This window comes from Lepidochelys kempii, chromosome 1, assembly GCF_965140265.1.
Source record: "Lepidochelys kempii isolate rLepKem1 chromosome 1, rLepKem1.hap2, whole genome shotgun sequence".
NCBI lineage: Eukaryota > Metazoa > Chordata > Testudines > Cheloniidae > Lepidochelys > Lepidochelys kempii.
In genome coordinates, this window is record NC_133256.1 from 10604120 (window position 1) to 10625009 (window position 20890).

At 41.9% G+C, this 20890-nt stretch overlaps 1 protein-coding gene across 14 annotated transcripts in view; it reads left to right on the top strand.

Annotated features, from left to right (window-relative positions):
• The window catches only part of C2CD3 (C2 domain containing 3 centriole elongation regulator), a 97532-nt gene that overhangs the window by 24664 nt on the left and 51978 nt on the right, over positions 1-20890 (top strand). For 13 of the 14 annotated variants that reach the window (XM_073334400.1, XM_073334420.1, XM_073334427.1 and 10 more), the window contains 11 exons: positions 412-530; positions 1596-1718; positions 3203-3670; positions 4730-4881; positions 6575-6818; positions 9794-9977; positions 11175-11358; positions 12665-12837; positions 17219-17342; positions 18638-18906; positions 20205-20294. In XM_073334400.1, the coding sequence (XP_073190501.1) occupies positions 412-530; positions 1596-1718; positions 3203-3670; positions 4730-4881; positions 6575-6818; positions 9794-9977; positions 11175-11358; positions 12665-12837; positions 17219-17342; positions 18638-18906; positions 20205-20294 (2130 nt within the window). The remainder of the gene's footprint in view (positions 1-411; positions 531-1595; positions 1719-3202; positions 3671-4729; positions 4882-6574; positions 6819-9793; positions 9978-11174; positions 11359-12664; positions 12838-17218; positions 17343-18637; positions 18907-20204; positions 20295-20890) is intronic. The other variant, XM_073334340.1, reaches the window with a different exon arrangement.

Below are 20890 nucleotides of genomic sequence, written 5' to 3' on the forward strand. Positions count from 1 at the left end.
TCTAAACATAATTGAGTTTAATATTAAAAATGAATGAATGAATAAATGAGATGGCAATAGCAGACTTGCCCCCAACGGAAAACTTTCTTAACGCACAGGTATGGCTGAGCATTTGTTACTCCTCCAAAAAGGTAAGTTTCTGTTATAACAGAATTGAATAGCTAAAAACTCAAGATAGTCTATTTTAAGGTTCCAGCAAGATCCTCATACTCCATCCATCATAGCTGTCAAAAACAACAAGGAGTCTGGTGGCACCTTAAAGACTAACAGATTTATTTGGGCATAAGCTTTTGTGAGTAAAAAAAACACTTCTTCTTTAAGATGCCACCGGATTCCTTGTTGTTGTTGTGGATACAGACTAACACGGCTACCCCCTCATACTTGACTCATAGCTGTCAATCTTCCTTACAGTGGTGAAATTTCAACAGCGTTCTGTGTTCCCTATTCACTTTGGTGGAATGATGATAGAGCACTGGTGGAACTCTGATCTTGCTTTCAAAATCTACATGAGAAAAAGCACACAGAAAAAGGTACTTGCCACAAGTTAATCAGTGTAAGCAAAACTTTATGCGTTTGGGCACCCAAATACTTTTGTACAATCTGATGTCCTTTGTACATTATCTACAGTGCTGCATTGGAATTGCTCTAATCTCAATCACAAGAGAAAGACAGACAAAATTGATGGCATCCAAATGGGCTGCTGCTTTAAAATATCTCAGTACTTATTACTTAAAAGGGGTTGAGGTATGTGCAGCTGCTTTTAGGGGAATAATATGGTGTTCATCTTGCTATCTCAGTTCAAGACTGAAAAGCCCAAATATGTTTCTCCTTCACCCTTCTCTAAAATCACAGTATTGCCGTTTAAGGAGTAGAGGGTGGATTTAAGCATTAACCATCAAACAGACATGAGTAATCCAGCATAACCCAGTGCTACTGCATGGAAGATGTATACATTAAGTTGAGTAGGCCTTTAAGAACACAGCAAGGTTGAAAGGGGGCATGATTGGTTTCATTTTCCTGAAGGAGGGGCTCAGCTGCCAAAAGCTTGGAAAACACTAGAGTAACCTGTGCATCTGAAAAAAAATAAAATGTATATTCCTTTTGGATAAATGAGTACATGTAAGTAATCACATTCACGTAATCTGCTGCCTACAGAAAGTCAGGGAGTGGGTTTAACTCAGTTCAGATATTGTTATAATCGGCGATAACATTAAACATATCATTCTCCATTTGCCCTAATAATCATTTTCTAATGGAAAATGATGAATAATTTATCTCCTTGGTAAGTGTAAAATCATATTCTATCCCTGGAATCTGGGATGCTTATCTTGCAGTGATCCAAAAGTCTCACAGAAATTGAGATCTCTCCGTTACCATCATCCCGTGCTGATGCCTGGATGAGGAACTAATAGAAACCTTAGTTCTATACAAGCTGGGTTTGTATTAATATAACATTGAGACTTTGTGCTGAAAAGGAGAACAGTGGTGTGAAGGCTCCTTCAGAAGTTGTCACTTCACAATAACTCCCGGGTTTCTTCCTGATGAGAAAATCTTTCAGAAATCTTAGAAGTAATTTATTTTTTTTCTGTCCTCAGCCGGTAGTGATTGGCTCAGCAACTCTTACACTGCGGAAGGTTATTCAGTCTGAATTGCTCACTGTCAGCTGTGAACTACCTGTGGAGGAAGAGGGAGGTCAGATGCAGCTTGGACCTATTAAGGTAAATAAATTCCCGTACAATGTTTGAGTTAAATCATCTTTTACGGTTATATTTTGGTGGCTGAATATTCTTTTCTTTTTCCTTTTCTTTTTCCTTTTCTTTTTCCTTTTCTTTTTCCTTTTCTTTTTCCTTTTCTTTTTCCTTTTCTTTTTCCTTTTCTTTTCTTAACTTTGATGCCACATCTTAAAGCTGGAGGTTTGTGGCTACAGCAGAGTAGAACCCTGATATCTATATTTTACAAAGGCTTTGGGGAGACACCTGTAACTGTCTTAAAATCAGGAGTTCTGATTGTAGTTCCTCTGAGTACAGTGTAGAACCATCCAGTTCAGGTGAAGGGGAGGGGGAGGAGGAGGAGGAGGAGTCTACCTGGGAATTTCAGCCCTATAGAGTTGGGGAATCCCTGGGGAATGTAAGCAAAGGTTGGTTCAGTTACTTTTGTAGTCCACCAGAGTGGCAAGTCTTTTCTATTATAACACTTGAAAAACCCACTGACCAGGGTGAGTGGGCAGATTCCTTTCTCCCAAGAGCAGGGGAAGCTATGGAGCAGAGTGGCCAGGGAACTGATCTACTTGCCACTCAGTAGCAGTGTAGAGATTGAGACCATTGTGTATGGGCTGAGTTAGTGAATGGAAGGATAAGCATGACTGTGTTGGTTACAGGGGAGAATGGAATGGGATAGTGTGAGAAAGGAGAAGAATGGAGGGTGGATGAGAAAGGAGGAATAGAATGGCGGGGGGAGGAATGCAGTGGATTGTGCAAATGACGGGAAAGAGAGGGAATGGAGCCTGAGGAGGGAGAGATTTGGAGACAAGTAAAATGAATGGGGAAATCAGTGGTGAAAGAGGAAGAGACCGAGAACAGGAGGAAAGGAAGGAGTGTAGAGGTGGCTTAAATGAAGGGGGAAAGAAATAAAGGGAAGGAAATATTACAAAACAGAAAAATTAAACTGGAATAGTCATTGAAAGATGAAGGAAAAGACAAAGAATACCGTAGCAGGAGAGGAAAAAATGAAGAGAAGAGATAGGAAGAGAGAAGGAAGTACAAATGAAAGGGAGGAATTCAATGCCAAAGTATTGTGATCAAATAATGCTATATAATGTGGACAAAAATAATATATAGACATGTCCAGAAAAAGTGCCCAATGAGAGGTAATATTTTTTCCCTTGGCTAGTTGGTATCAAGTACATTTTTCAAGCTGTATTATTGCATAAGTTTGAAATTGTACAGGTTTTCTTCATGGCTGGGCGGGGGGCGTATTAGAGAGGCATCGTTTTATTTAGCAAATCTTTCTATAGGATTTCTTGCAGTAAGGGTTGAGATTCATGATCAACACATATCCATAAATGAGCTTTTAGGGTTCTGGAAGGAAAATTAATGCAGTTGTTAAACCAAGTATGCTATATATTTCTGACTTGATATTTCTGGGCCTGTTCTTCATAGAGGGCAGATATTCTGATTAAATATTTTCTCGTTATATAATGCAGGTATCATTGGAGCTAGCAGCTGATAACAAAGACTTTAGTATTGCCAATGCCAGGTCAGCTAGTACTGTCCAGCAAGCCCCAGTTTATGCCATCAGAAGTCCAGGGATTAAGTTACAAGAAGCTGACAGAAATGTTATACATGCAAAAAGCCCTCGACTTTTGAAAGAAAGCAACCAGGAAACCTCAAAGAGAACAGAAGTACCCAGCACAGGGGCGCTGCAGTCACCACCATCCATTCCATTGTCTGCATCCCGTAACTTGATGACAGAAATCAGTGCATCGGAAGAGGATGGATTATTATTGCATGTATTGTTAATGGTGCCCGATGGAAAGGATTTTATTGCTGGAAACTCTGGAATCCATGGTTCCTGTAATGTGTATTTAAACTGCAAACTGTTCAGCACAGAGGAGGCAACAAGATCTGCTGTCATGTGGGGCACAACACAACCTGCCTTTAGCTTTTCTCAGGCAAGTCACTCCTGTTATACTGTCTAAATTGCATATTCCTGTGAGGGCAAACTTTTTCCCAAGCCCAAGTTTTTATCTTAATACAAGCCATAAGGACTTCTCTGTCTATCTTTTTTTGATGTATTAAAGTGCTCTTATTACTACTTTGATCATACCACAAACCATGAAAAATGCAGGTCAGTGGGTCCTGGAATTGCCCAAACAAGACCTTTAAAATTCCAGAGGAAAGTAGGCAGGGAAGCCCGTATATAATAAAGCAAGGCAAAGAAGGCAACTACTCTTTGCGGGAAGGGAAAGAGATGCTTAGAATGTTGTGTCCAATGCTGTATGGTTGGAGGGATGACTTTATTTCTTTATAACCTGTATTTTTTTATCTTCACATTAGTCATTAGTCAGCACAAAAGCTAGTTAATGCAATGTTAAGGGGAAGAATACTCAGCCAGGAAATTCCAAAAGTTTTGACTTCTGTTGTTACACAAACTCATCCATGTTTCACATACTGTTGTATTTACATCATTTTGACTAAATTGTTATAGCAGAAATCCCTTTTTTGTTGTTGTTGTCTGTTGTTTTTTGTTTTGTTTTTCTTGGGGTTTTTTCTTTAAAAAATGTCAAATCTGTTTTCCCCAGTTTTATTGCAGGATTCATTGGGAGTCTTAGAGATGTGAATTGTGGGGGTCCTCAGGCCTTAATTGAAGGTGTTGTTCCACTGAAAGATGTATCAAAAACATATTTTTATCCCAAGTCACTTCACTGGTATTTATGATAAATAGGTGTTACTCCCCCCTGCCCCCCCAATAAAAAAGTTTAAAACAATCTAAATAAAAATCTCTTGCCATCTCAATCACACTTTTTTTTGTATGGTATGTTTTCCAAATCTACCAAAACTGGGTAGACAAGCCTGAACTGAATTTTTTATTTGGGTCTCCAACTAATAGTACTCGGCAAATCTTCCTCTGTTAAAACAGAATACTCTGTATTTGACAAACAGCTTCCCCTTCTGTTTTAATACAGTTTGCTTCATTTACTAGTTGTGCAGTAAACTCTCTCCCATACTAGGTGATACCTATTTCATTGACTCCCAAACATCTGGAGAGACTCAAGAACAATGTAATGGTTATTGAAGCTTGGAACAAGATGCGAACCCCTGGATGCGACAGACTACTAGGACTGGTGAAGCTTCCTCTGCATCAGTTTTACATGTCATTCAAGTAAACAGGCTCTTGAACTTTTTGTTCTGTTTTTGACCAGAGTGTGGAGTATGTACTGACCAGTGGCAGGGGAAAGAATGAGAATGTATGTCCTTATAGCAGCTTACAGTGTGAGTCTGCTCTGCATTGTAGGATGCAAGAATTGAGGGCCAGACTCTAAAACACGTGTCCTTGGTCAGACTGGAAAGGCTTTGTCAACAGTGCAAAATGTCTGATCCAAATTATTGTTAACCTATATTCTCCATGGGAACTTTGCTAAAGTAGCATTGGCATTAAGTCCCTGATCCTGCAATCAGATCCTTGGAGGTGGATTCAGAAGTCTGTGCAGAGCCCACTTTAAAGGGGCCATACATGAGTTCAGGAGTCTGCCATAGCTGATAATTGCAAGGTCAGGCCCTAGATTTGTAACAAGAAAATCTACAAGACAAGCAACTGTGTTCCCACTGATGTTCACTAATGTGAAGTGTGTGACTTTCACTACTTTAAATCCACCATTTGCACAGCATTGTTGTGCAGAAACGAGCCCATAGAAATGAAGACCGCTGCAGTGCTGTCCAACTAAACCAACTTAACTTATCTTGTTTGTAAGAAAATATATCTGTAGCAGATCAACCTGACCATTCTCAAATAGCAAGCCATGGCTTTCATGGTTATCATTAGTTACATTGGATTAGCATAGTAATTGGTATGTGCATTATAAACAGTATTCGGTGCCTTCCACTTGTTTCAATCTGTCCTTTCCCAAACTGTGACTGAAATAAGCAGGTGATCTTATCTGTAAGACTACCATGGAACTGTCAGTTTACATAGCACAGGTTAGTGCTTCTTACATAAAAATATTGTCTGAATAGCTCAACTTTTAGTTGTAATTGTCTCATTATCAGGTGGTCTTTCCTGAACGTTTCTTTTTTCCTCTTTTGTTCAGGATTTTGATTCCTTCCTTCCTTCCTTAATTTAATGGTAGCTTTTTTCAATCAATGCCTGCCTAAAGTGATTTAAAATTGATCAAAATAAAGGCCACAAAATATATTATTTTTAATTCAAGTTACTGGTTCATGACATTTCGGTCAAATTAAACAGAGGAGCAAATCCAGTTAGTGCCTCAGTTATGTGGAAGGTGCTTTATTATTCAATTCAGTGCACATTAGACACTGGGATTTATCAAGAAGTAAATACATGTTGCTATGTCTTCCGACTACTACCACTAAAGGCCTTGGTGTTTCTGTCCATTGTCACCCATCTTTTTGTTCTTTTTCAATGGTTTTTAACTAGTAAAATCATAACCTCAACGGCTGTTTTTGTAGTCTAGTGGCAGTATGTTGTGCTCCCAAATGGGGATCTTTGGACAGATCCCTAGCTCTCATCGTTCATTTGCTGGGCTGGCAGTAGCTGAGAGCATTTACCTAATTTCCCAGAGACCACTGCTCACTAGCTGGTGAAGGTAGTTTCTCCTATCCACCAGAAGGGGCATCAGTATGATGTGAAGTCCAAAGGTTGTGGGGGGGGGAAGCAGTGTCTCCTTATCTGTGATGGGCAATTGTAAGACCAAAGTTTTTTTATTTTTGTTGTTTTGGTTTTTTTGAAGGGTAATAGATTGGCTTGTCTCGTTGCATTGAGGGCTTCAGGTGAAATGAGTTGTATAAACATGTGATACCCTAGTGGCTTGTTCTGATACCTGTTTTTTCATCTCCAGAGACCCCAAGATTTCTCGCCTGCTACTTCAAGCTCAGTATCCAGTGGTTGCAGTGGACAGCTATATGTCTGTGATGGATGTTTTTACAGGCAATAAAAACGGGAGCCTGAGGGTCATTCTAGCAATGGGTTCAGCTGATCAAATAGTGGCCCTGCAGAGAGTAAAAAATGAAGAAGGAACTGTACCTCCCATCATGCTGCGGCCTCCCCACTCTCTGGATCCTCCCTCTGTGAGTCACTCAATGGTATGCTCCCATAACTGCTGTTTTAGCTTTTAGAGACTCATTACATAAGAACGGCCATACTGGGTCAGACCAAAGGTCCATCTAGCCCTGTCTTCCGGCAGGGGCCAATCTCACCTTGTTCAGTTTATCTTTGATAAACTAGGGGTCCCTCATCTTTCTTTTTTGTCGGAGCCCATCTTACAGTAGATTGTCACGTTGTCACCCCTCATTCCAAACAATGGCACAATTGCTGTTATCTATACTCTACTTTTTTTTCCCTATCCTTTCCCTCCTCCCCTTTTTGTCTCCATTCCCTTTTATCCCATTCTCTTGTTTTTTTCCCTCTTTTTTTCTTTGTTTTAGTTTATTGTTACATAGATACATACATAGATATTAAGGTCAGAAGGAATCATTATGATCATCTAGTATGACCTCCTGCACAATGCAGGCCACAGAATCTCACCCACCCACTCCTGCAATAAACCTCTCACCTATGTCTGTGCTTATTGAAGTCCTCAAACCATGGTTTAAAAACTTCAAGGAGCAGAGAATCCTCCAGCTAGTGACCCATGCCCCACGCTACAGAGGAAGGTGAAAAACCTCCAGGGCCTCTTCCAATCTGCCCTGGAGGAAAATTCCTTCCCGACCCCAAATATGGCGATCAGCTGAACCCTGAGCATATGGGCAAGATTCACCAGCCAGATACCCAGGAAAGAATTCTCTGCAGTAAGTCAGATCCCACCCCATCTAACATCCCATCACAGACCATTGGGCCTATTTCCCATGAATATTTAAAGGTCAATTAATTGCCAAAATCATGTTATCCCATCATACCTTCTCCTCCATAAACTTATTGAGTTTAATCTTGAAGCCAGATAGGTCATTTGCCCCCGCTGCTTCCCTTGGAAGGCTATTCAAAAACTTCACTCCTCTGATGGTTAGAAACCTTCGTCTAATTTCAAGTCTAAACTTCCCGATTATATATTTTTATCCATTTGTTCTTGTGTCCACTTTGGTACTAAGTTTAAATAATTCCTCTCCCTCTCCGGTATTTACCCCTCTGATATATTTATAGAGAGCAATCATATGACGAGATAACTGGCTCTGTGGATGAAGGGAAAGCAGTGGACGTGTTGTTCCTTGACTTTAGCAAAGCTTTTGACACGGTCTCCCACAGTATTCTTGCCAGCAAGTTAAAGAAGTATGGGCTGGATGAATGGACTATAACGTGAATAGAAAGCTGGCTAGATTGTCTGGCTCAACGGGTAGTGATCAATGGCTCCATGTCTAGCTGGCAGCCGGTATCAAGAGGAGTGCCACAGGGGTCGGTCCTGGGGCCGGTTTTGTTCAATATCTTCATAAATGATCTGGAGGATGGTGTGGATTGCACTCTAAGCAAGTTTGCAGATGTCACTAAACTGGGAGGAGTGGTAGGTACACTGGAAGGTAGGGATAGGATACAGAGGGACCTAGACAAATTGGAGGATTGGGCCAAAAGAAATCTGATGAGGTTCAACAAGGACAAGTGCAGAGTCCTGCACTTAGGACAGAAGAATCCAATGCACCGCTACAGACTAGGGACCGAATGGCTAGGCAGCAGTTCTGCAGAAAAGGACCTAGGGGTGACAGTGGACAAGAAGATGGATATGAGTCAGCAGTGTGCCCTTGTTGCCAAGAAGGCCAATGGCATTTTGGGATGTATAAGTAGGGGCATAGCGAGCAGATCGAGGGACGTGATCGTCCCCCCTCTATTTGACATTGGTGAGGCCTCATCTGGAGTACTGTGTCCAGTTTTGGGCCCCACACTAAAAGAAGGATGTGGAAAAATTGGAAAGAGTTCAGCGGAGGGCAACAAAAATGATTAGGGGTCTGGAACACATGACTTATGAGGAGAGGCTGAGGGAACTAGGGATGTTTAGTCTTCAGAAGAGAAGAATGAGGGGGGATTTGATAGCTGCTTTCCACTACCTGAAAGGGGGTTCCAAAGAGGATGGCTCTAGACTGTTCTCAGTGGTAGCAGATGACAGAACAAGGAGTAATGGTCTCAAGTTGCAGTGGGGGAGATTTAGGTTGGATATTAGGAAAAACTTTTTCACTAGGAGGGTGGTGAAACACTGGAATGCATTACCTAGGGAGGTGGTGGAATCTCCTTCCCTAGAAGTTTTTAAGGTCAGGCTTGACAAAGCCCTGCCTGGGATAATTTAGTCGGGGATCGGTCCTGCTTTGATCAGGGGGTTGGCCTAGATGACTTCCTGAGGTCCCTTCCATGATATTCTATGATTCTATGATCCATATCTCCCCTCAACCTTCTTTTAGTTAGGCTAAACAAGCCAAGCCCGCTCACTACCAGAAAACCATATTTTTGTGTCCATTGGTGGTTCTCTAAGGCCTCGTCATGGACTCTTGCAGCTGAACTGTGTTCTGAGAGGAGACACATGCAACCTGGGCTGGTGACCTGCTATTTTGAGCCTGTAGCCCTCTATGTATGATGCTTTGTCCAGCTGTCTTATGGACCATGTGCCTCAGGAGCAGGGAGGGAAGGAGAACTTAAAGAAGCTGCCCACAACAGCATGAAATCAGAGCAGATCCAGGGTCATATAGCTTCCCCCCATACCAGTGCTGACCCTCTCCTACATCACCACTGCTTCCATCTAGATTAGAATTGTCTATATTGTCCATCATTATAATGTCTAAGCCCTGACCCTCTGCACCATGTGCACCTAACACAAGTCTGGTATTCTCCCAGGGGACTCGCCCCAAGTTTGGGAAAGACTTGTATGAACAGTTAGAATTGGGAGGAAGGGGTGTTTCTCATTTTCTAAACAAAAGTTGCTACCATGTTTTAAATGTTTATATAAATTATAGAGGAAATGACTTAATGCAATTTCAGTGTCAGGGTGATGAACCTCATCTTCATTCCTTTAGGAATGTAGCTCTTGTACTCTATCGCCAGAGGTGCTGCTCTTGTTCACAAAAATTCCCTTTATCTTATTTAGCAGTTGGAGAGAGAAGTGGAAGGACTGATGGAGCATGTATTTGAGATTCATGTGGAGAATGTTAAAGGGCTCACTCCCCTACAGTCCACAGTCTGGGGAGAGGCTGACTGTTATGTGCAGTACTATTTTCCAGTTCAGGAGCCTGACTCCAGTGTGTTACAAGGGACTGAATTATATGAAAACGGTAAGTTTGCTTTGGGATAGGACATTGTTTAAAGCATTGCTTTAGCTAAGTGTTGTTTATTTCTGTTCTAGCTTCCTAGGTACAGTGTTTGTATCTCTGTGCTTCCCTGATATGACTAGTGCTTTCTTTACACAGCAGAAAGCCAATGTACAGCTAGCTTTGGGTCAGTTCAACAAACTAAAAGCTGCACCCTTTGAGGTAGATGGTAAGACTCCCATTGATTTTCAATAAAAGGTATCGGGTCCTACGTCCGTTGATTTTAGCACCTTTCACCTAAAGATCCGAAAGCACTTTACAAATTTTGACCTCAATCCTGCAAAGATATAAGCATATGCTTAACTTTACACACTGTGAGTAATCCAGACTTCACGTGCATAAGACTTTGTAGGAAACAGTTCATAAGCTGACTTACTTACAGACTATATAGGTTTCAGAGTAACAGCCGTGTTAGTTTGTATTCGCAAAAAGAAAAGGAGTACTTGTGGCACCTTAGAGACTAACCAATTTATTTGAGCATAAGCTTTCGTGAGCTACAGCTCACTTCATCGGATGCATACTCATATGCATCGGATGCATATGCATCCGATGAAGTGAGCTGTAGCTCACGAAAGCTTATGCTCAAATAAATTGGTTAGTCTCGAAGGTGCCACAAGTACTCCTTTTCTTTAGACTATATAGGGCTTATTTCAGCTGCTGCAGAAGTGAAATCTGGCACTTGCTTTAACTGGAACACTATACAAAGTCTTAGGACTGAATGATATATGCAGTTGAAACTGCAGGGGAATTTTAAGTATAGATAATTCCTTAAGGGGAAATTGGGACAGGATACCTGGGTTAATCTCTCTTTTTCTTGCTAAAAGAGCCATGGGCTAATGCTTCTGGCAGTCAGAGGTTTAGGGTTATTAGTGCTTTGTACCTCTGATTTCTATCTCATCCAAAACACAGCACTTCCTGCAGCACACTGAAGAACAATTGCTGTGGAATTAGTTCAGTGCTACTTTTGAATCACCAGCACTACATTCTGTAGCATTCAGGTGTTTCTTTTGAGAGTTCCATGGGGAGAGAGTTTGGACAATGAGCTTTTAAGCAAAGTCACATGAGGTTGTTTTCAGATTACAATCTGAGTGCTTGCCATCTCGTTCCTTGGATATATAAAGTTGGGATCAAATATTTAACTGGCTTTGTTTGACTTTGTAGGAATTAGGTTAAAGCCTTTCCGCTCAGCGACTACTTTGTGCATCCCTGATCCCATTTTTAATGATGAGCATCATCATTCCCTGTTGTTACCTGCTGATGTCCCAGTACAGAGGCTCCTGCTCAGTGCATTCTCTCCACAAGGATTAGCAGGAGGAGGAGGAATCCAGTTTGAAATCTGGTGCAGGTACAGAATAAAGATCCATTTCCTCACAGCTCAGAAAACAAACTAGAGGAGTGACAAACAGTGAAATTCTCTTGTCAAGCAGTAAGTTAGTGATGTCTCTATGGCGTATGCATTTTGTTCCTCTGAAACCTGTTTACAGAGAGATTTTTTTATCTGATTTTTTTCCAGAGACACAGATCACCTGACTCTCTTTGACATCACTGGGAAATTTTACTTTCGCTTTATAACTAGTTTAATGATCTGTTCGTTGGGTTTAAATAATCCATGTGTCCATAGGTTCCATTTCTTAATAAAGTGGCAGTATGTGGTGTTTTATGCTGCTATTTTATTGTTTCTTTCCACTGTGAGCCACTGGTTTTTAGGAGAATATGGTGTGAATGTTTGCATATGGTGAGTTTTGTCTTCTGTATATCTCACAAGCTGTATGACCCTCTACTGCTCATCACAGTCTGAAGAAAATGCTTGGCTAATACATAAGCTTTGCTGCAGCAAACTCAGGTCTCTTGTGAGCCAACTGAGTGTGTGTTAGAGCCAAGTACCGCAACCCCCCCCAAAATAACCTTGCACCCCTCCTCCCCCATCCCCCCCACACCTCCTTTTTTGGTAAGGACCCCTACAATTACACCACCATGAAATTTCAGATTTAAATAGCTGAAATCCATGAAATTTATAATTTTTAAAATCCTATGACTGTGAAATTGACCGAAGTGGACCATGAATTTGGTAGGCCCTACTCACACTGAAAGCACAGTTAAGTGTGTGTATGTGGTTACCTTTCTCCTGATTTAATCATTATTCACTAAATGGAATGCATTGGCTTTAAAACTGTAATTCATAGCTGTAGAGCACAGTTAAGAACTGTCTAGTCATTATTTTCAAATCTTCTTTATTGTTAGTAAACCGGTGCTCCGAGAATAAACTTCATGGTATTGTTACTGATTTTTAAATCCTTTTTCATTGTCCTGCATCAGGCTCTCTTAGTAATTTACATACATTTACATTTTATTGTTTGGTCTATTTTGTGCTAGTCCCTTCCCTTGTTTTCTTTTAGATGCCAGTTTCTAGTTGCAATATTGATAGGTGACCTTCTGTACCTGTCACATCAATACAGCTGTAGAACGATCATCTCTGAAGTATTCAGACTATTCACCTTTTTGGAAAATTGCCATTGTGTGGGTTTCTATAAATGTAGGAAAGTATCTCAAGATGTGTGAATTAAAGCTGACCAGTATTCAATCTTGAGAGCCAGTAATCACTACAGCTTGTCCAAAACGTCATGGTTGATGCATCTGTGTGTCTTCTGCAGGTACTATTATCCTAATGTTAGAGATCAGATGGTTGCAAAAGGGATCTTGCCGTTGTCTCGCCTGTGTGCCATGGTAACAATGCAACACCGTGAAGAAGTAGGGATACAGACCTTTACTCTTCCTTTAGTCCCAAGAACCGAATGCTCAGAAGAACTTCGTCCACGATCCTCAGGTAAGTGAAGACAGTCTTTTTTCTTTTAAAAAGTGAAGTGTGTGTATCCACTGCCAAGGAGAACAAGAGAAACTCACCTTGATTGAAGCCTAATAATAATCCAGCATGTTGGTCCTACCAGTCCAAGATGTCAAAACTCACTGTTGGAAATCAATGATAAAACTTCCACTGACTTCAGTGGGTGTAGGGTTGGGCTTATATTGTATTTACTTACTAGAAAACTGTTTGAATGAGCCAGCCTCGGGCCTACCACGTCTCACTGCCACATGAGAGTCTCCAGTTTGGTCTCCCACTTCTCAGACCAGAAGGGAGGAGAGAATTGAAGCAACATGCTTAGCCTGCGGAGCAGGAAGGAGCCTGTCTACCCTGCAGAGGTTCTTCTAGATGATGCAAAAGTAGCACTGAAGAGACTTTTAGGGAAATCCTTTTAGGAATCTTCAGTCAGAACAAAAGTGGTTGTTGTGATGGGTTGCCCCCACTCAGGATTCCACTTGATGTTCTGAGATACCACTGAGCCTGTCTATTATGCCAGCCTGGGTACCCTTTTTACCTGTCTTGCTGAGCCAAGCAATTCTATTAAGCCTCCTCCAGCACACAGACAGGGCCACACCAAACTGCAGAATGAAACACTGAGATAAGTTCTGTGAAGGCTCAGCTTAAGGGTCTTGCCCCCACACTCAGCTGTCCATCTCCCTTGGGGTGCAGACCCAAAGATTTATTGTGAAATCCGCTTCCTCCCTCAGTGTGGAGGAAGGTATGCACAGCCTCTTATCCCCCCCCCCCTTCAATTATGAATTATACACACAGGGTTATATTACAAACAAGAAATAAGCTTATTAACTACTAAAGGTGAATTTTAAGTGAATATAAGAGATAACAGACAGAACAAAAACAACGTGGAGTCCGGTGGCACCTTAAAGGCTAACAGATTTATTTGGGCAAAAGATTTCGTGGGTAAAAATGGGCTTTTTACCCATGAAAGCTTATGCCCAAATAAATCTGTTAGTCTTTAAGGTGCCACCAAACTCCTCATTGTTTTTGTGGATACAGACTAACACAGCTACCTGTCTGATACTAGACAGAACAAAGCAGATTACTGAGCAAATAAAACAGAATACTCAAGCTAAGCTCAATATACTTAAGAAACAGGTTACAAAATGTAATCTCTTATCCTAAATGTTATTTTAGACAAGTTGCAAAGTTTCTGTGGTTCAGAGTTCCAGTTATATTTCTCTTCAGACTGGATCCCTGTCTCAGTATGGACCCCTCGCCTTTAGCAGTCTTTCTTCTTGGGCAGACAGGCCCTGGAGAGGAGGAGTCCTGTTTGCCTTCTTCCCCACCCTTAAATAGGATTTACATAAGGCGGGAATCCATTGTTTCCCAAACTTTTTTTTTTTCCTCTCTCTGTCTCTCCCTCTCGCCCAGTGGGAAGTTACAAGAAGTCCCAGATAATGTTTAGTATCTGGTGACAAGACCACCTGACCTACCAGTGTCACAGTTACATCCCCGGACGCTTCCCAGGAGGGAGAGAGATCTTCATGGTTTTGTTGTCCCTTCCTGATGGCTCATCAAATTTGATGGCCTGTCATCTGGTGGGTGTCTTCCCAATACACACCCAGTTGTGATTGTTACACAGTCCGTATTCCTAGCATAGGCGTGCGCAGCACATTTCATTTAGGGTGTGCACCCAGGGAATTTTTTTTTTTAAAGGCGAACATTTATTGAATACTCAATCATAAAGGACATTATTTTTTTTCATCAAACAAACTAAAGAAACTAAAACTTAACTAAACTTAATTTTTTTTTAAATTAACAACTAAACTTTACTTAAAAAATGAGACACAAAATACCAAATTTTTGCTGTAGTGATAACCAGGCATATACAAAGATACAGTCAATTTTCATGATCTTTATCTTTAACCAGATAATAAGCTAACCCAAATTGACCAAAACAGATTAAGTTTTCTTCATCTTCCTGTCCTAGAGAATGAGATGTCGCTCACCAGGTGTTATGGACTTAAATTCCTCAATCACATCTTGTAATTAACTGACGAAGCCAGTTCTCGTTCAATGTACAAAATCATGAGTGAGTCGAGGCGCTGTTGGGACATTGTTTTTTACATATGCTAGTTTCGAAAAGGCTCTTTCACATGAACAGCTTGTCTGCTCCTTTTCTTATCTTAACAACGAACTGATCCATATTTTAAAAGGGGGTATCATACGATTGAATTAAAACGTAAAGCCACGGGCTTGTCATGCTATTTCAGTAGAGTACACGCGACAAAGATTACAAACCCTGTAGACGCTACGCTGGGCACACCTGATGCGGTCGCTTATATAGGTCAAAGAATTTTCCAGAATAGTAGTCGGAGGGGAGGGGAGGGGAGGACCAATGGTAATGCAGTGCCGCAGTAGTGGGGATGCATGCGGCGAGCGAGCGCAGGCTTTCTATGTAGAGTGTATCATGTGATTAAATTAAAACGAAAGCCACCTTTTTTTTTTTTTTTTTTGAGACATTAGGGCAGGCATGGGCAAACTTTTTGGCCTGAGGGCCACATCGAGGTTCCAAAATTGTATGAAGGGCCAGGTAGGGAAGGCTGTGCTTCCCCAAACAGTTTGGCCCTGCCCCCATCTGACCCCCACCCACTTCCTGCCCCCCGACTGCCCCCCTCAGAATCCCCGACCCATCCAGCTCCTTGTCCCCTGACCGCACACCCCCCCCAGATCCCCCCAACCACCACCCCAGGATGCCACCCCCTACCAACCCCCCCCCCGCTCCCTGTCCCATGACTGCCCCAAGCCCTGTCCATCCCCGTGCCTCCTGACAGACCCCTGGAACTCCCACGATCCAACCCCCCATTCCCCATCCCCTGACCGCCCCCCCCCCGAACCTCTGCCCCATCCACCCCTGCTCCCTGTCCCCTGACTATCTCCGGGGCTCCCTGCCCCTTATCCAAGCCCCCGTTACCATGCTGCTTACCCCCGCCTCCCCCTCTTCTGGAGTCTCGGCACGCTGTGTCTAGGAGCAGCCCTGGACAGCGCTGCAGCTGCACGGCTCCGTCAGGACCTGAGCTCCTGCCGTTTGGCCCACCAGAGCTCACAGCCCCACCCCCTTACCACATGGCTCCAGGCAGCAGGAGCTCAGGTCCCGCCGGAGCCGTGCCGCTGCAGCGCTGTCCAGGGCCACTCCTGGACGTGGCACACTGAGGCGGCGGGGGATGGGGGAAGGCGGGGCCGGGGGTGGGAGCCTACCTGGCCAGGAGCTCAGACAGGCCAGGCAGGAAGAGCTTGCCAACCCCTGCATTAGGGTGTGCCGGGGCACACCTCGTACACACGCCTATGATTCCTAGCTTTAGATACAGAAATGATACATGCATACAAATTGGATAATCACATTCAGTAAATTGTAACCTTTCCAATGATGTCTTACAAGACCCATCTTGCATAAAGTACATCTCAGTTATGTCATGTCCACATCATAAGAATATTTCCATAAAGAATATGGAGTGCAATGTCACAGTTGTGACATGGAGTCTGAGAGGAGTAAACCACAAGAATAAAGGAGAGGGATTCTTGGAGGGAGTGACCAAGGAGAAAAAAAACAGACGTTTGCTGGTATGGCGGAGTGAGCTTCTTGCAGAACATATACTTGCATTGGCAAAAGGGAATCTGATAACTTTGAGAGTATTGTAGATGTTAAAATCTTCAGAGGATTTTATATTTCATTTTACTCCCATCCCCCTGTTTGTAAGCAACTGTCTGATATAATCACAACATCTTGGTATTATATAAGTAGTGGGGGAGGGATAGCTCAGTGGTTTGAGCATTGCCTTGCTAAACCCAGGGTTACGAGTTCAACCCTTGAGGGGACCATTTAGGGATCTGGGGCAAAAATTGGGGATTGGTACTGCTTTGAGCAGGGCTTGGACTAGATGATCTCCTGAGGTCCCTTCCAACCCTGATATTCTGTGATTCTAAGTGAGGACTGAATCATAACGAATTCACACAAAAGGGCAGAGTTAAGGTTGTGCAGCTGCAACCTTAACTTTCATTTTATAGATTCATACATTGGAAGGTCAGAAGGAGCCATTAGGATTATCTAGATGGACCTCCTGCATAACACAGGCCGTAGAATTTCATGCGGTAACTTCTGTATCAAGGCAATAACTGGTGGTTGAACTAAAGTGCATCTAGACATTCAATCCTGACTTATTTTCATTCTTAACTATGCAACAATAATGCTGCCTTTTCATAGATTTTTTTGGTATGAAATTATTTACGTTAATAGAATAAATCTTGGTTAACCTTGGCTGTAATTTAAAAAAAAAAATAGATGGATGTTTTTCTTTCTTTTCTTTTCTTTTTTTTTTTTTAAATCCAGGCTTGCTTGATGTGAGTGTGAGGTACAGACATTCACTAAAAACAGCAGGGGGAGTAATAGCTGCTCGAGCCATTTCTATTTCTGTACAAATACACAGAGCAGCTGGTTTGCAAGCAGCAGCCAGGTAATACCTAATTCTAAGACAAGATTTTCTCTTAACATAACTTTTGGGGGTGAGGGGGATAGCGTGCCATGGTGGTGGAACAAATTGTCATTTGTGAACCTTTCATCTGTGGAGATCTAGATTCAAATCTTGTTCAGTTCAGAAGTGAAGATAACTATGAAAAGAACATCAGTGGCTATTTTTGTCCACCAAACCACTGGAGAGTTTAGTACAGTTTGCTTAAGAGAGGCCTGGAACTGAAATAACAGGCAGTGGTGTAGTTCAAGACTTTGGTGCATTAGCAAAGCTGGGCTAGGGAGGAAGCTTGTACAATACCTACCTATAACAGATGTGGCTCTAGCCATTCCTTTTGGCCCCTCATTTTACTGAGCAGAGCTAAATTCAGCCACGGTTTTTCCAGTATAAAAGACTTTGTATTAAAGGGAAAAGAGGTTGTGCCAACCTTTGTGCTTTGGATCCTCTTCTCGTTGATTGGGATTTTGCACGACGGCACATAAACTAAATTAATTAGTAAACTGAACATTCTTTTTTAAAGGAATGCTACTTTAAGAGAACTAAATTGCTTGAAGGTTAGTCTCAGCAGTCTTAGTGAATTATATAAGGAAGGGTTAAAACAGAGTAGTCAGCTCTTTAAGGACAAGAGTGGTTCCCAGCATTCCTGAGCAATGTCCTTTGGCCTGTTCTCTGAGCAGCACTGATGGGCTCCTCAATCAGGCCCTGATTCAAAGCCATTGGACAGACTCCCTTTGACTTCAGTGAGCTTTGGATCAGCTAATCAAAGTCTAAAAAGAGTTTTGGTCTTGCTCTTTGCTTCCTTCTGGAGCAGCTGCTCTGAGGAGTGTTCCTGCTGCCCCCTTTACAAAAGGGGATGTTCTGGTAGCGCTCGTGGACCTGATTTTAGGCACTGAGTACCCACATTCCTGCTGTAGTCACTGGTGTGAGCAATGGTAGGGGCACTAGTATAGACAGGCCACAGCAGTTTTGGCCGCCATTTCATTACTGATCATAGTAGGTCGAGATAAAAAAGAGCTGAAAATTATCAGCAGCCAGTCTACCCTAGAATTCCTGCCTTTACTAGCACTGATGGAGTTGCTACAGTGCTAGATCAAGGCTGGGAGATTCCCAAAAAGTCTCTGTGTAAACAAGACCTGAGAGCACATATTGAATCCACTGTTTTGTTCTTATCGTTGTTCAGCTAGGGGTTAAAAACCCATTCATTTTGGTGGCATACATATGTACTTCTAACTAGATTACCTGGTGCGTCTCCCTCTCTTTTTTTTCCTTATTACTTGAAGAGCTGTGGCCGAAAAGAACCCTTCACTTGAATCCAGTGCAGAAGTGGGAGTTAATGCCTATGTGTCTCTGCACCTCTCCTTCCTACCTGAGGGGGAGAAGCGTACCACCCGAGCTGTGGCTCGGACTTTCTGCCCGGAGTTTGATCACCACACTGAGTTCCCTTGTAACCTCGTCGTCCAGAGAAGCAGCGGAGAAGCATGTTGTCTGGGGGAGCTCTTGCAATCTGCACAGATAGTCTTCTGCATCTACCACCAGAGCATCAAGTCAGGTAAGCAAAACACAAATGAGTAGGAATCCTAGGTGGCTATTGGTAATGGTGTTATTGACATTAACTTCTCAGATATAGGACACACAGTGAATATTCACTGTGTAACTGAAGTTTAGGTAAATGTATTTATTCCACTTATACTTTGGCCAAGCCCTTGGGGCTACAGCTGGTTTTCAAGGGGATTTTCAGTGACCACAAGTGGTCGGGATGTCAATTTTACATCTCATCCAAAAGAAGGTAATAGAGTAGAGATGCTGCCTGCACTTACATAGCACCTTTCATATGAGGATTTCAGGACCCATTACAAAGGCACGTTAGCCTTGTTACCCGCATTTTACAGATGAGGAAACAAGAGAAGGAAATTAAGTGACTTGCTTAAAGTCCCGCAATGATATTACCCCCCCACACCTTGTCTCTCTAATATCCTGGGATCAACACAGCTACAACAACACCGCATTCCTCCTGAAACATCAGTTTTATTTCCTGCAGCCCCCTGGGTTTCCCCTGGAGGTCTTCCACTGAACTAATGACATTGCCTGACCTTGCTTAGATTGAAATGTGATGAGATCACAGCCTGAAATGGTAACTTTTTGTAAAGAAGGTTACAGATTATTTCTAAAAGTGGAAGATATGTTTTGAAAGTGGTATTAAGTGTCATTGTTTACATCTTATTTAAACGGATTAATTGATTGTTTTCCTCCAGCTGCATTAAGGCACTAGTATCTCAAAAATAGCATGCAATTTTATGATGGCAACTTTTCCTGTTGTCTCCATAGACAGCGGAGACCTCTTCAAGCTTTTTATAGCATTATGTTGTAGAATATTCTAATAATACAATTTAATTAAAGATATCAGTCTTCAGTGATAGGCAAAAAAACTCAACTGTTGGCACGAGTAAGCTACTCAGTTACTCTGTGGACAGTACAATAGCTCTTTGATGCTTATTTTAGAGCACGTTGGTAGTGGAAGTACTCCTTAGAATGCTCCCAAAACGCGAGAGTGCTGGAGCACACATCCTATAAGTAGAGTGCACTACTTGTGGATTTCCAACAACTGTGGTTATTTACTCCACCGTTTTTCGCTCTGAGTTTGACCAAATATGTGTTGTGCCTCCTCGGTGGACTTTCACATTTCTTTTTTTTATGGAGGGAAGTATATGCCAATGTTATGACCTTAGATCTCTTCTAACAAAATGATATAGCTCTCACTAGGAGATTAATGTTTTATGAATTACTTGTGCATGTTTTAAATCAACCCCAGCTTGATGTGTCTGGATATCTTTGATTTTGATTCTATAGCCACTGGTTCAATGAAAACTCAAACATCAGGAGACTACCTGCTTGGAACAGTCAGGGTGCCAACCAAAGACCTGTTGATCAAAAGATCAGGTAAAGTGGAAATGCCATATTACTGACATTATCAATATAAACAGTACTTCCGTAGTAACATACTGTATTGCTTATGTGGGTTACATGTTTTGCTTCCTATTTTCTGAAGCCAAAGTTCTCTCATAAGCATTAGGGTTTTTTTATTAGATTCCTTATTAAAATCACATTTAACTGAAGTTCATTGAAAATCATCTGCTGGGATATGCTATGATCTGCTAGGAGGTAGCCCATGTGAAAATGAGATTCATTCTTGAAGTTGGGAATAGCTATTATATTAGACTATGAATATGTGTTGCACAGCTCTTTGGCTTCTTTCTCATCAGATGTGCACTATTAGCCCTTATTATCTAGAAGTATGCGCAGGACATAAGAAGAAAATGGAAAAATACACACCTACAGTGAACTGACCCAGTGAATATTAATTGTCTGAATTTTTTGGTGCAAGTGCTATGTATTAACAATTCTAGGGACTGAAAACTACACTGGCCTAAAATCTAGAACTTGCAATATTCAGTCAGGGATATGTGATATGCAACAGCTATAAACAAACGCTCATACAATGAGAAAACAACAGGTTGGATTCCCAGATTTCCATA